The 14,632-nt window shown below is 35.5% G+C and overlaps 2 protein-coding genes across 2 annotated transcripts in view; both read right to left on the reverse strand.

The window, feature by feature from the left end:
• Window positions 1-14,632, reverse strand: part of LOC142335883 (uncharacterized) — a 126,287-nt gene that overhangs the window by 2,637 nt on the left and 109,018 nt on the right. The window contains exons 2-5 of the mRNA XM_075384232.1: window positions 5,727-5,926; window positions 2,525-2,711; window positions 1,774-2,001; window positions 818-982 (exon numbers count right to left, since the gene is read on the reverse strand). Coding sequence (XP_075240347.1) covers window positions 818-982; window positions 1,774-2,001; window positions 2,525-2,711; window positions 5,727-5,885 — 739 coding nt within the window. The 5' untranslated portion in view covers window positions 5,886-5,926. The remainder of the gene's footprint in view (window positions 1-817; window positions 983-1,773; window positions 2,002-2,524; window positions 2,712-5,726; window positions 5,927-14,632) is intronic.
• LOC142335838 (nucleoprotein TPR-like) overlaps window positions 8,779-14,632 on the reverse strand; it is a 36,128-nt gene continuing 30,274 nt past the window's right edge. The window contains exon 9 of the mRNA XM_075384166.1: window positions 8,779-9,613. Within this exon, the coding sequence (XP_075240281.1) occupies window positions 9,428-9,613 (186 nt within the window). The 3' untranslated portion in view covers window positions 8,779-9,427. The remainder of the gene's footprint in view (window positions 9,614-14,632) is intronic.

The raw sequence follows: 14,632 nt of genomic DNA on the forward strand, positions 1-14,632 counted from the left end.
TATTCTCTTCCTTTATTTTTCAATTAAACAAAAGTCAATTTTCAATTCTTGAAATTTGTTTTCATACGCTTGTGTAAAAAATCAAAAGCGTGTTTAGTCATTGATAATGGTTTGTGCAGCCTATGATAATGGATTTCAAAAGCTCATTACTACTTCGCTATAACTGTCGAAAGTTGCAGTGCACGAATTATTCTCTCTCCTTATCTTTCAGCAAAACAATAGTCAGTTTTCATTTCTAGGATACCCTGCCATTTTTCAACTGTTACATCGGTAAATGCCAGAGATTTCTATGTTTATTTTTTTAAAAAAAATCATCCCTTAATTATATTAAACATCCAATTTATTCAACATTCTTCTTCTCTTTGCAAAACTTTACCTTTATATAAATTATCCTCCTCTTTGTCCCGCGATTTTACAAAATTCAATGATCTTCAGTTAACTAACAAAAAACTCATGGTACCATAAAACTTATGGTCTAACATAAAACTCGACATTAAACGTCTTGTTTAAGCTCTTCGGCCTAACTCTTGCGTGTCAAGACAACTTTTCAACAATATTTTTTTTCTGAGAGTCGCATTCATGGTAGAAAATCAAGCTCTATACATAAATTACAATTCGCGAAATGGGCATACACATTCTGGTCAAAAACGGGAAATCCCTTGCTATAAATAATATTGTAAGTGAAGGTCAACCACTTCTGACAATAAAATCAACATCAATCAGGTTCTGATTTACAAAAAAAAGAAAGGGTTTTGGGGATGGAAAAGTATAAAGGAACTTGGTTCCTTTACACTTCCATTCTGTTGCCTGTCCTTACCATGCCATTGTTGTTGCGGCCACTCAGCTGTGCTCTGAAGTAGAAAAGCAGCCTTGGTTTGCAACTTCTCAATGTCACTCTTCAATGCCAACATTAACAGCTGTGGTCCAGCACTAGACTTTGAGAGAAACTCTCTTCGTGCAACATCACTGTCTCTAACTGCTCCTGTCAAAGTATAAATGAAGAGCTAGTTAGCAAATTCCGAGATTTAACTGTGATTTGATTTAAAAAGCTTGTCAGATATTTTGACTATATTTTTTTGAAGTAAAAATGTAAATTGGTCTGACTATAACCCTCGGGTTAAATATCCACATGCATTCAAATAATAAATAAACTAATCACATTTTTGTTTTTATAAAAATCTTGAAATTGTAGCTGTTCGTTCTCATAGGTATTTGGTATCACTCGAATCAAGTAGAATTTTTGATGGACTTTTTCACTGTATCACACGAGAGGCAATATCGACTCACTATTTAGGTTGTTCAATATTTGACGACTTATCCGAATCTAGCTCAAAATACTATTTTTTTAAAACCTATAAGGATCTTTTCCGTTTGAGCCTCACCACCCCCACCCCCCCTCCCCCCCCCCCCCCCCCCGTACGCTATGCACCTCCAGTTACAGATCACGTGCCATTACATAGTAATTCATTATGCAAAAATATGACACGTGCGTCTGGGGGTGCAAATAATACGCACCCACTAAGCTTTGGGGGGGGGGGGCACAAACGGAAAAGATCCAACCTATCATTTTCTTTTCTTCAATCAATTCAGGAAAAAATTGCAAATAAGCGAATCTGTTACATGAAATTTAAATTTGAATCGTAATAACTTTTACCGATTAAATCTCAGTACATATCTTGTGAATTCTAATTCCTACAACATGATCACTTATTGTCTACTATAGTTTCTGAACATTCTTTATAATGTAAAGTCTTCGAAAGGGCATTCGCATACCTGAAATAGCAGAAAATGCCGCAGTTCTCACTTTACTTTCTTCTTGCTCGTTCTTCACTATAGACAATAGACTTCCAAATATGGAAGGATGTTTAACTATTTGTTCCATTCCATACTCGTTGTTCTGTGCCATCTCACTGGCCAGTCTGCATCCCAGAGATCTAAGCTGGCTCTCGTCTCTATCCAGACAGATCTTGATCAGATCCAGACCTCCACTTTTGGCAAAATCTGAAATTAGTTCAAAGATCCGAACGACTTATCTATCTACAAATCTGACCATCTAGAAGTTATAATTTTTAGCATGAGAATGCGTTGAAAAATTAAGATGGAATTACCCTTTCAATTCTTTAAAGACATTTAGTACGCACCGGAAAACCCGTTCTACTTAGTTGTAACAATTAAAGGAAAACTCTAAAACTAGTACCACGACAGAACTAAAAAGAAAAAAAATGATTCTTCCAAAAAGCCAAGGTAGGGCGGATTTTTTGGGTCGGAATCATCCGTTTGTTTAGTATTTAAGGTTAACAAGCTTCGCTGTCGTCGTCTTTTTTTGAAATTGAACATAGGGGGATTGTTTTTAAATTATGTTTTTTCAGGTTTAAAAAAGGACTTGAAAAATGTGGAATTTAACACTGTGCTTTTCTTTCCGTTTTAATCCGACAATACAAAAAATCTGTTTTACAAATGTTACCGTTTTGTTCTCAATAGATAACACAGCACCAATGCACAATCTTGTAAATGAGTTTCTAACCATTAGCCAAGTCAACATCCTGTATGAACTCCTCCAACTGATCTCCGAGTTCCCCAATCACGTCCAACTTCTCCTCGGAGGCAGGGGAGGTATCAAGGAGTCTCTTCACATGCACCATTCTAGCCCGCATCTCCTCACTCGGATCCGAAAAGATTCCCCCGATTGCTTCACTCAGCCATTTAGCATCCTCAAAATCAGTCTTGGCATAGTTTCAAATATAGCAGATTTCTGTGTTTAATCTGTTTAAAAAAAATTTGAACTACAATAAATATTGTTGGTTCAAAATTGTACGCTTACTGTTATAAACATAAATAATTTTTGCATGAAAAATTTACAGTAATATACACTTCTGATTTGCGTAATTTGAATGTGTTTTCTTGCGTTTCGTTTTTTTTTCAAACTCGCCCATATAGCTCGAACGGTATCATTTCATCACATGACACGTGTTTCATATTAAGCAGCACGAGAGACTTCAAACCCCAAATTCAAGTGATGTTAAGAGATGAAGTAACGGTTAAGTGACTCTGCTTGAAGTCACTGAGAACTTCTGGCGTTTATCGAGAACCGCGAAGCGGTTCGAGATATGAAGTCAGAATTTCGAAGTGACTTCTGCAGAGTCACTTAACCATGCTTAAAACGAAACGCGCACGTTTTAAAATGACAAAAGTCAACGGAATTCAACTTCTGGCTAAGTAGCAACTACTGGCACTGCAGACTTTCGGCATCTTAAAATGTGCACGTGAGTGTTTTAATAGATGAGTAGCATCTGTCATCTTGGCAGTAAAATGTCATTCTGGCTTCAGGATTGTTGAACTTTTCAAAACAATTTTTGTTCCCATTTTTATGGCTTCGATAAATTCAATTACGTGTGATCAGCATTCAAAAAATGTTGATCTAACAATTCATTAGGATCCCCCAGTTTTTGTGCTACAAAACGTGTTTTACAAATATCTTCCATTTGAGAACCAGTCCTCTGAGATATTTTGCGGTTTTCGAAAAACTGCGATATTTTAGCGGGAAATAGGAAGAGCGCTGAAAATGTTGCGGTAGTTCCAGTCTTTACGCTTGCACATACCCTGTGGCATGAACATACAAAATTTCAGCCCCTAACTTTGATAGAGAGCAAACTCGGAGAAACTTTGATGACAAAAAACGCCATCATGTTGCCAATAAAGGATTTGACCCAATTCGCTTCACAACCCTTAAAAAGGTTACTTCACATTAAGTATGCAAGCATTATAAGCAGTCAGAAAAATTAGATCAAAGTGTTAGCGAGGTTGATTTAATGATGTTAAAAATTTTTCATTGCTTGCCTTTACCGGTAAAAATAAGCAGAAGCAGTTCAGTAATAAGATTTTCTTCGGTACAAATTTGGTCGTAACAATAATATGAAAGACGACGAATTAAAAACCAACAGGACAACTCCTGAAATACAATTCAGGCAAAGAATTGAAAAAAATTTACGGACTATCAGCATTTTTAAATAAGAAAATAGCGTTTGATTGTCAACTATGCACATCACCCAACAAACAGAAAACAAACAACAGAAAAAAAATTCCCACTCTCCTGACGTCCAAGTCATGAAAACCCATGACTACAAAACTCATGACTAAAAAAACTTTAACGCATCATACTTTTGAGCATTGAAAAGGACATAAATTACTTTAATATATACACTAGAGGACAGAGTGACAAAATTAACAACAAACGAAAGATTTTAAAAACATTCACTATAACTGTGTGAAACAAATCGTGTCTAAGCATGTAAGCAAATAGCTGTATGGTATAAAAAATTAATGAAACTAATTATACTGCAACTGGCCGATGAAATCCTTTATGAAGATTAAGTGAAAGGCAACAAAAAAACAACTAAACAAAAACCACACATTTCATTAACTAATAAAAAAACCACTCAATTTAAAAGTCAGAAAAACGTTTAACAATCACCTGAAAACGTTAAAAAGATTTAAATATATCTGATTAGAAAGCCAATGACACCTGCCATTAAATTAATTAAGTGAAGAGACCAACTAAAAACAAAATATCAGTGAAATGCAAAAATGCACTCATTTTTTCAAAAACTAAGTCGTGAAGTCATACAAAAAACCATTAACTGCCCCATGAGGGATTCAAAAACACAAATAAGCACCATTTTAAAAGATTTTTTAAAACAGTTTCTTCTTTACTGGCATTCGCACGCAAAAATGAAAAGAAAAAATTTCTCTCTCAAAAACCGAAAATCTGTTCAAACACCTGTTTCTCACTCTGCATTATAGCAGTTTGAAAAAATTTTACGCCACAAAATACTCGCTTTTTCAATCTCCTTTCTACTGCAACGTAACTAAAATCGCTCGCATTTCACTGCCACTGAAAATTAAAAAAATTGTGAAACGATCTTCAAAAATATCAGCCCCCCAATGCAATCTAAACCCTTTCAATTGAAAAAAAAACACGATGAGCCCAGTAAAAGCCTTGCTATCGCCTCGCGGCTGTTAACAACGGTCAAAATTGTTTTGGGGTTGCTTTTTACTTAAGAAATAACGAACACATCCAAAGAAATTATTTTACGTTAGGTTATTTGTGGTATTGCTCTATCTAATCATTTTAGGACTGAATTGTTTAAGATTCAGAGCTTTCGACGCCAAATAAAAAAATTTTTAACTTTTTGTAAGGATTTCAATTTTTCTTCCATTTAGGGGCACCTCCTATTTTGCCTTGCTGTATTTTGCCCCAAACATCCGAATATTTGTAGGCTCACAGATTCAAACCTACAAACCAAGTCAAAAAGAGCCATTAGTTTGGCAAACTTTCAAAATTTTTCTGCACTTTGAGAAAGTTGCATGTGTTAATTGATGTATCTAAGAGAAGGTTCTTCTACTGCCTCTTATGGTGATCGAATTGCGCAAATTAAAATTTATGAATTCAGCATTAATAACATCTTCATTTTTAATTTTAGTCGTTCTAAAATTCAATTATTAATCAACATCTTTGTCACCAAATGACTGAAAATTCTTAAACACAATTTTTCAAACTACCGTCAAAAACAATTTGGTAAACGGTTTATGTGATGAAACTTCAAATTAACAAAGACGTTTGAAGTTGAAAAAAGTATGCCCGCTATTATTTATATTGTTAAAGTGAGATAAAACTCAAGATAACCGAAAACCTGACCAAAAATATTTTCCAGTTCAGTATTAAATACCTGGCTGTTCATTCCGGCTACTACATTTTGTGCTTCTGAAGCATCTGGATAGCTTTGCATTGCAATTGTTGACTGCAGGAGTTGCTCCATGTTTCGAGCGTGGATCTGAGACGCTCCCTCTTCGGGTATTCTCTCATCATTTTCTTCCTCGTTAGACATTGCATGAAACTCACGCTTAGGTGACTAACAATCACGTCATTCTCATATGAAATACTAGAGATCAAAATTTGATCTTTCAATAATTAACTTATTGCAAATGAGCACATTTTGCTCGGCGAGACTGGTTACTAAAAGAATAAAAAATTCGCAAATTCCTCAAATTTTACCTTCTATACAGATCAAAATCCACAAAATTTTAACTATCTGAGAGGTATTTAAGGCGCCAACTAAACAGCCCGTTAGTTAAGTTTAAAATAAAAGCGTAACTTTGCCCTCAAAATTGCAATTAGTTGACAAAAAATAACTAATTCAGGTTGCGCATTAAGGTGGCCCAGAGTAGTAGACATAAGCATTATGCATTAAAAACAGGGGGGGGGGGGATTTGAACTTGTCCTATCTCTATATAAAGTATTTGGAAAAAGTTTTTGCAATCTATACCTGATCTCGAAAACATGTGTTCCTCTTGGGTCTGATTACTGCTACGGTGGAACTTTAGGCAACTTAGGTTTTGATTCAGGCAACTTAGGTTTTGATTTAAGGCAACTTAGGTTTTGATTCAGGCAACTTAGGTTTTGATAAGGCAACTTAGGTTTTGATGAGAACTCAAAAGAAGTTTCGTTACAAACCGCCGCCAATCTGTTGTACTACAAGATTGCATATAAGATGAACTAATGCTTCATAGAAGTGTACCACAAGGAACAGTACTTGGTCCGCTCCTATTTAATCTGTACATTAAGGACATGGCAACAAGAGTTGACAACGAAACTGAACTCATACAATATGCTGACGATACCGTTATTTTAACTTTTGATACCTCCATTGACAAAAGCAAAATCAAGTTAGAGCAAAATGCAAACAAACTTATTCGATTTTTTCATGAACATCACCTCACAGTTAATACCTCTAAAACTGAATTCATGATATTTGGTAGGAGCAAAAGAAAAGATTTCAGTGAACAGATAATTTTAGATTCAATTCCAATAGACGAGAAACCTGAAGTAAAATATTTAGGGGTTCACATAGACAGCAATTTAACGTTTCAAGAGGAAGTGAAACATATCTTACGAAAAATGGCCCGAGGAATAAAAACAATTTATGCTATTAGAAGATCAATTCCACAAAAACTATTGATACTTGTCCTAAATGCCCTAGTATTAAGTCACTTGCACTACTCAGCGGTTATCATTCACGCAATTGAGCAAAATTTAATAATGTCTCTTGAGAAACAGCTTAACTGGTCATTACGAGCAACCTTTTTTAGACAAAAATTTGAATCTGTTCAAGATATTAAATGCAGTCGGAATATACTACCCGTAAAACTCTTTTTAAAAACAAAAAGATTACAATACTTTTGGAAAATAAAAAAAACAGTTACGACCTGCTTTTTCACCAACATCGGGACGTCCTTTAATCATCTGGAATCTTCATGAGTCTATAAGGACAAAAAAATTGTTCTGGGACCAAAAATTTTTCTCTATCAAAAGGCAAAACTCGTTTGTTAGATTAGCGATACTAGATTGGAATGAACTACCCAGCGAAATTAAAATCAAACAAGACAAAAAAAGTTTCCCCAAGCAACTTACAACTTTCTTCTCCTCAGCTTACAAAAGGAACCCTTTTTTGTGGAAGGTTACTTGTTCAACATGGCGTGACTTTAAATTTGGAAAATGAATTAGAACTACTGTTTACTGGTTGGGTTGACTTTATAAACTTAATTAATTTTTATTTTGAGATATGCGACATAATTTGAATGTAACTGAAGTTTTCTGTTATAATATGGAAATATTAAATCCATTTAAATAATTACACTGCCGGACTAATATCAATTGTACTCGTTGATGTGGATCGGAATTCAGTGTTTTTTTTTCGAAAACATGTGTTCCTCTTGGGTCTGATTACTGCTACGGTGGAAACGTTGACACTTTGTCCTATCTTATCATGTCCACTAGTAACAAGGATCAGGTATCCGAAAATGAGGACACTGTAACGGACACTACTTGGTTGTTTGATTTTTGTATTCAATTCATGTATCTGTGACTGGTCAAGGTTTAAAAAAGACGTCACGTCACGAACGCAATTCAGTTGAAATTGCATAGACGACAGAAAAAGCAGATGTTGAACAAAAAGCAGTTGTTGTGACGTCATATGGTCGTAACAAATCTTGACGACGAAAAAAAGCAGCAAGATAAGTCCTGACCTACAATTCAAAGAATTTTCATTGAAACTAAAAACAAGACCTAGATTTGACTATGGATTAGGAAAATCATTCCAAAAAATGATAAAAAAAATCAAAAAAAGTAAAAACAAAACCGACTAAAGTCGGGCGAATTGAATTGCTCCCAAACGACCGGCGAGCAGTTTGCTTCGTCAGTAGCTAGCCACGGTTTAGTGAGGCTAGTATTAGCTTAATTGAAGGGGCGTGAGATGAGCGCAGCCGGGGGGGGGGGGGGGGGGGTGATGGGGTGGAGTGCAACAGGGGGAGTGGGTCAACGGTGGGAGGGCGGTTTTTTACTGCACGGGGCCCTTATGGCCTGAACGATGTGCAGGGGTGAGGATTGGGGGGGGGGGGGTGAAGTGAGAGGGGGCTGATGTGGTGGGGGGTCAACCTCTTAGAACCGCCCTTCACACATAAGTATAAGTCTCCAAAACAGTTTCTGTGAACCGCATACTTGTAGAATAGTGACCTGAAAGGCTCTAAGAGCACCTAATGCTCACTGGGCGCTACCTGTTTATCCCGTTTTTGAGGACGAAAAGTCAAATGGGTCAGACAAAAAATCGGTCAAGCGAAAAATCGCATTAAAAAAGACCGACAGGACCAATATAATTGCTAAAAAGTTCGTTTGAGCGCAATTAAACATGAAGTGAAGCTGAAATTATCTCAATTAAAAAAAAATCTTGGGAAAAGCTGAAATTTAAATTACTTCCAATAACACAAAACAGAACAAGTTACGAATCAATATCATTTTTCAAGCAAATCAACTTACTGGAGAATACATCAAAACATTAAACTGGCTATTCAATTAAACAGTTTAAAAAGATCACTAACCCTTTACACATTTTAGGCAAAATTCATAACCAAAATAGATGACTACTTTTCAAACTTCTGCCTATTTATTCACAAATGTTTCCATGTAAAGAAACCTCGAGTTGTATTTGTTAATAATTGTTCATTTGTAATCCCCCCCCAAAAAAAAAAAAATTGTCCCAACCTTTTGGTACCCATTTTGTCATAAAACTCAAACATCGTTGAGACAAAAGGAAACGAATGTCAAGGATTAACACGCATCAAATGGACCGTCATTTTGCCTGAACTAATTGCAAAATCGCATTGTTTCTTGACTGCTGTACAACAGCACATATTTTGCCATGAGGTTCGTAAATGGAGTTTGGGGGGAGGGGCAAACAGAAAACATCCCAATGTTCATAAACATGATAGATTCACGCGGACTCTGAAAAGTCCCCAAAAATATGAAGTTTCTATAGCTCCAGTATAATTCATAATCAAAAAAGTCACAAAGTCTGGTTTGGTGGCTTCTCTTCTTTTAATTAGGCGGTGGTTCTTGTGAAGAGCCCTGGCCCAGTTGGCTGTTCTGGTTTCGTCTGAGTCTGGGCCGCCCCTGCCGAACTGTCTTCCTGGCCACACTATCAATGGATCTCAACTGAGGCTGTTCTGAGACATCCAAGTCCACAGCTCCGTGACTACTTGACGTCACTGCTCCGTCTCCGACCTGAATAAATACAGTTTACAAATATTTGGCGACAAGTCTAAATATTTATGGCTGATTTAACTACGTTGTGTTAAGCAAAGGCAACTAAGCATAAAAGGGCCAAATTTGGCAAACAAGTCATTAATGATAACCTAATAACGTCGGGCAAATTGCTCTCGAAATGGCGTGCACTTGGCTTCATCAGTAGCCTGTTCCTAGTGAGGCTAGCTTAAGCTTAATTCAGGGTGATGGTCGACGGGGGTTGAGCTCCCTTCACACAATGAATTTATGTCAACACGGCAGACTTGGTGAATCGCATAGTTAGAGACTAGTAATTCGTAAGGCTCTAAGAAAACTGTTCGGTGACTTAATGCCCTTCGGTCTTCACCTGTTTATTTTGTACTTGAGGACGAAAAGTCAAATGGTCAGACAAAAAGTTGGAAGTGCGCAAAGTTGCATCTAAAATAGCCGGCAGGTTGCGGGAATAGCTGCGAAAGAGACTTGCGTGTCGTAAGATACAGATAGAAACTTATCCGGCAGATTGCCGGAAAATAGCCGCCGTTGACGCGCTTGATGCACATCGGGATTGAAACAGAAAAAAAAGAAGAAATTAACCAAATTTTTCTCTTTTTTAATGTCAAAAAGTGTTCTAATAAGGCGTGCAGTTTCGGTTGCATTCTAAAACAATACTTAATTCAGCTTGTAAACAAAAAGCTAATAAGCTTAATACCAATGTCAGCTAGCAAATACTCTAATGTACTTTGATAACCTAATTCTCAATGACTTAATGACTCCGCTTTATCGGTTTATCCTGTCTCTTTTGATTTTGCTCTTTTGAATTTGACTGTATTCACAATCTTGCGTAATTCATTCAGTGAATGGATTTAAAAACCATTCAGTTGAAATAGTGAGTGAGGTAAGTCAGAAGTCAAACGAGAAAGTAGCAACTTATGTAAAACGAAAAATTGATCATAAGGTAAAGCGATATAAAAAAAGGAGAGCACCTAAATAAGAGCCGTTTGAGAGGCTGACGGCGGCTATTAAACAGATAGAGATGAGTTAAAATAAAGTATCCCCCGCCTAAAAAACAATTTATTGAATCATTAGGGTTGTATAGGGGTTATATCAACAAATGACGTCACGCACATAAAAACATCAAAAGTGAAACAGCTGCAAGCAAAAACTTTCCTTTGAATTTTGCGGCGTGAAATGTAAAATGGAAAAGAGCGTCATACGACAAAACATAACCATAAACCAAGATCAACGCAATGTAGCTATGCTCATATTACAGCTGCGCAACTATAAAATTTTGAGAAAACTTCAAAATTCAAAACCAAAAAAACAGGCTAATTCGAAAATATTTCTTTTAATTCATTAATACAAATAGCGTCAAAGTCATTGAAAACCATTAGTTGCCTTTTGAGGCGTTTCAACTTGTACAACTATGCATCATTAAAATACGTGTATTGCCTTTTTACCTATGCGTACAGAAAAGCAGCAAAAATAGCCAAATTAACGCACCTGAAAAAGACCATTTAAGCAATACTTTCCGTTTAAACACATTTCTCATTTCATATCAAAAATTTCCTTCAAAACAATTTCACCCCTTAAAGCTACTCACTCTTCGCTTCTCTTAATGCTCTAGTGTGACGAAAATCACCACTAAAATTTGACTTCTCATTGACAAGAAAAGGCAAAAAAAAGTTTGAACATCTTAAAAGCACAGGGGGAAGAATTCCGAAAACTGTAGAAATTTCGAAGTGAAAAACTGCCCCACCTCACCGACGTAGTGCACAATCTGCAATATAGCCGGCAGATTGCCGCAAAATAGTCGCCGTTGACGCGCTTCATGCCCATCGGGATTGAAAAAAAAAGATAAAAAAAGGGAGAAGTTAACCAAATTTTTCTTTTTTTTTCAGTATCAAAAAATGTCCGAATTCAGGGTGCAGTTTCGGTTGGATTCTAAAACTATACTTAGTTCAGCTTCTATACTGAAAGCTAATAAGCTTAATACCAATGTCAGCTAGCAAATACTCTAATGTACTTTGATAACCTAATTCTCAATGACTTAATGACTCCGCTTTATCGGTTTATCCTGTCTCTTTTGATTTTGCTCTTTTGAATATGACTGTATTCACAATCTTGCGTAATTCATTCAGTGAATGGATTTAAAAACCATTCAGTTGAAATAGTGAGTGAGGTAAGTCAGCAGTCAAACGTGAAAGTAGCAACTTATGTAAAACGAAAAATTGATCATAAGGTAAAGCGATATAAAAAAAGGAGAGCACCTAAATAAGAGCCGTTTGAGAGGCTGACGGCGGCTATTAAACAGATAGAGATGAGTTAAAATAAAGTATCCCCCGCCTAAAAAACAAATTATTGAATCACTAGGGTTGTATAGGGGTTGTATTAACAAATGACGTCACGCACATAAAAACATCAAAAGTGAAACAGCTGCAAGCAAAAACTTTCCTTTGAATTTTGCGGCGTGAAATGTAAAATGGAATAGAGCGTCATACGACAAAACATAACCAAAAACCAAGATCAACGCAATGTAGCTACGCTCATATTACAGCTGCGCAACTATAAAATTTAGAGAAAACTTCAAAATTCAAAACCAGAAAAACAGGCTAATTCGAAAATATTTCTTTTAATTCATTAATACAAATAGTGTCAAAGTCATTGAAAACCATTAGTTGCCTTTTGAGGCGTTTCAACTAGTACAACTATGCATCATTAAAATACGTGTATTGTCCTTTTTACCTATGCGTACAGAAAAGCAGCGAAAAAAGCCAAATTAACGCACCTGAAAAAGACCATTTAAGCAACACTTTCCGCTTAAACACATTTCTCATTTCATATCAAAAATTTCCTTCAAATCAATTTCACCCCTTAAAGCTACTCACTCTTCGCTTCTCTTAATACTCTAGTGTGACGAAAATCACCACTAAAATTTGACTTCTCATTGACAAGAAAAGGCAAAAAAAGTTTGAACATCTTAAAAGCACAGGGGGAAGAATTCCGAAAACTGTAGAAATTTCGAAGTGAAAAACTGCCCCACCTCACCGACGTAATGCTCAATCTGCAATATAGCCGGCAGATTGCCGGAAAAAAGTCGCCGTTGACGCGCTTCATGCCCATCGGTATTGAAAAAAAAAGATTAAAAAAAAAGGGAGAAGTTAACCAAATTTTTCTTTTTTTTCAGTATCAAAAAATGTCCTAATTCAGCGCGCAGTTTCGGTTGGATTCTAAAACTATACTTAGTTCAGCTTCTATACTGAAAGCTAATCAGCTAAAAACTAATGTCAGCTAGCAAACACTAATGAACTTTGATAACCTAACTCTCAATGACTTAATGACCGGTTTTTACTTGTTTATCCCGTCTCTCTTGATTTTGCTCTATTGACCTTGACTGTATTCACTATCTTGCGTAAATAATTGAGTGAATGTTTTAAAAACCATTCAGTTGAAACAGTGAGTGAGGTAAGCCAGAAGTCAAACCTGAAAGCCGTGACTTATGTAAAACGAAAAACGTGATCAAAAGGTAAAGCGAAAAGAAGGAGAGCGCCAAATAATAGCCGTTTGAGAGGCACACGGCGGCTATTAAAAATTATAACAGGCATTTTGTTTCGACGATAAGAAAATAACATGGGAAAACTAATTGACAAAAATAGATATAGCATCTGATAAAATTTGCTTTTAGTTGCAACTCAAAAACTTTTGTCAAAAGACCCAGTAATGCAGGCAGGTTTCAACAAAAATTCGCCCGTTGACAAAAAACCTCAAAAAATGGGATTATAAAGAAAAAAACAAGAGGGGAGACGAAGATGGCCCAAACCGAAAAATAACTCTCTATTCTCTATAAAACTCACTAACAAAATTTTCTACAAAATGCTAATTGCATCGTCCTTGCCATTATTCTGAGATCAAATTTCAATTACATCTTAGGGTAAATCATTCAACCTCGCAAAATTTGGCTGACAATTATTAAGCAACAATTAAAAAATGCAACAAACATGAAAAATTTAGATTTTCTGTAAATTTAAGCAAAAATTTCTATCAATTTAAGCAAAAAGCTCTGAACTAAGATTTAACCATAAAAAAACAAAAGAGAAGCAAAAAATTAGAAGAAATAAGCAAAAAGAATCAAAAACGGACAGAAATCAGCAAAAATTGCTCGATTTTACTCAATGTTCTTCAGCAAAACAGTCAAAATGATTATCAATCAAATTGAGAGATAATCATTCACTAACAAAATTTTCTACGAAATGTTAATTGCAGCTTCCTTGCCATTATTCTGAGATCAAATTTCAATTACATCTTAAGGTAAATCATTCAACCTCGCAAAATTTGGCTGAAAATTATTAAGCAACAATTAAAAAATTCAACAAAAATGAAAAACTTAGATTTTCTATAAATTTAAGTAAAAATTGCCCTACTTAACATTTAAGTTTCTTCACAACCATTATTCAGAGAAAATTGTCATACCTCTGCTATATCAGTCACCCATTCAATACGTTGCAGAGAAAGAATAAACAACACCAAGATACAGAAACTTCGAAAAAAATAGAAATTTATATAATTTATATCATTGAAAGGTGCCATGTCTAGTCTCCAAGAGTCAGCGCAACACCAAAAAAACAGCTTTGAACTAAGATTTATCCATAAACAAACAAAAAACAAGCAAAAAATTAGAAGAAATAAGCAAAAAAAATCAAAAACGGACAAAATTCAGCAAAAAAAATTGCTCAAATTTACTCAATATTCTTCAGCAAAACAGTCAAAATGATTATCAATCAAATTGAGAGACAACAAAAACAGCTAGAATAATTAATTACAACCATGAAACTCTCCAAATTCTATCAAAAGCTGAAGAACAATATAGAAACAGATCGAAAAACTTAAAAACATAACGGGCAGATTGCCAGGAGATAGCCGCAATAGCTTTGTAGATCTGTAGTCTCGAAAAAAAAACAATAAAAAAGACATCAAAAAATTCGTCTTTTCATTGAAGGCTGATGTTATATTTTGATTTAAAAT

The sequence above is a fragment of the Convolutriloba macropyga genome, chromosome 3, assembly GCF_964194025.1.
Source record: "Convolutriloba macropyga chromosome 3, txConMacr16.3, whole genome shotgun sequence".
NCBI classification, from domain to species: Eukaryota; Metazoa; Xenacoelomorpha; order Acoela; family Convolutidae; genus Convolutriloba; species Convolutriloba macropyga.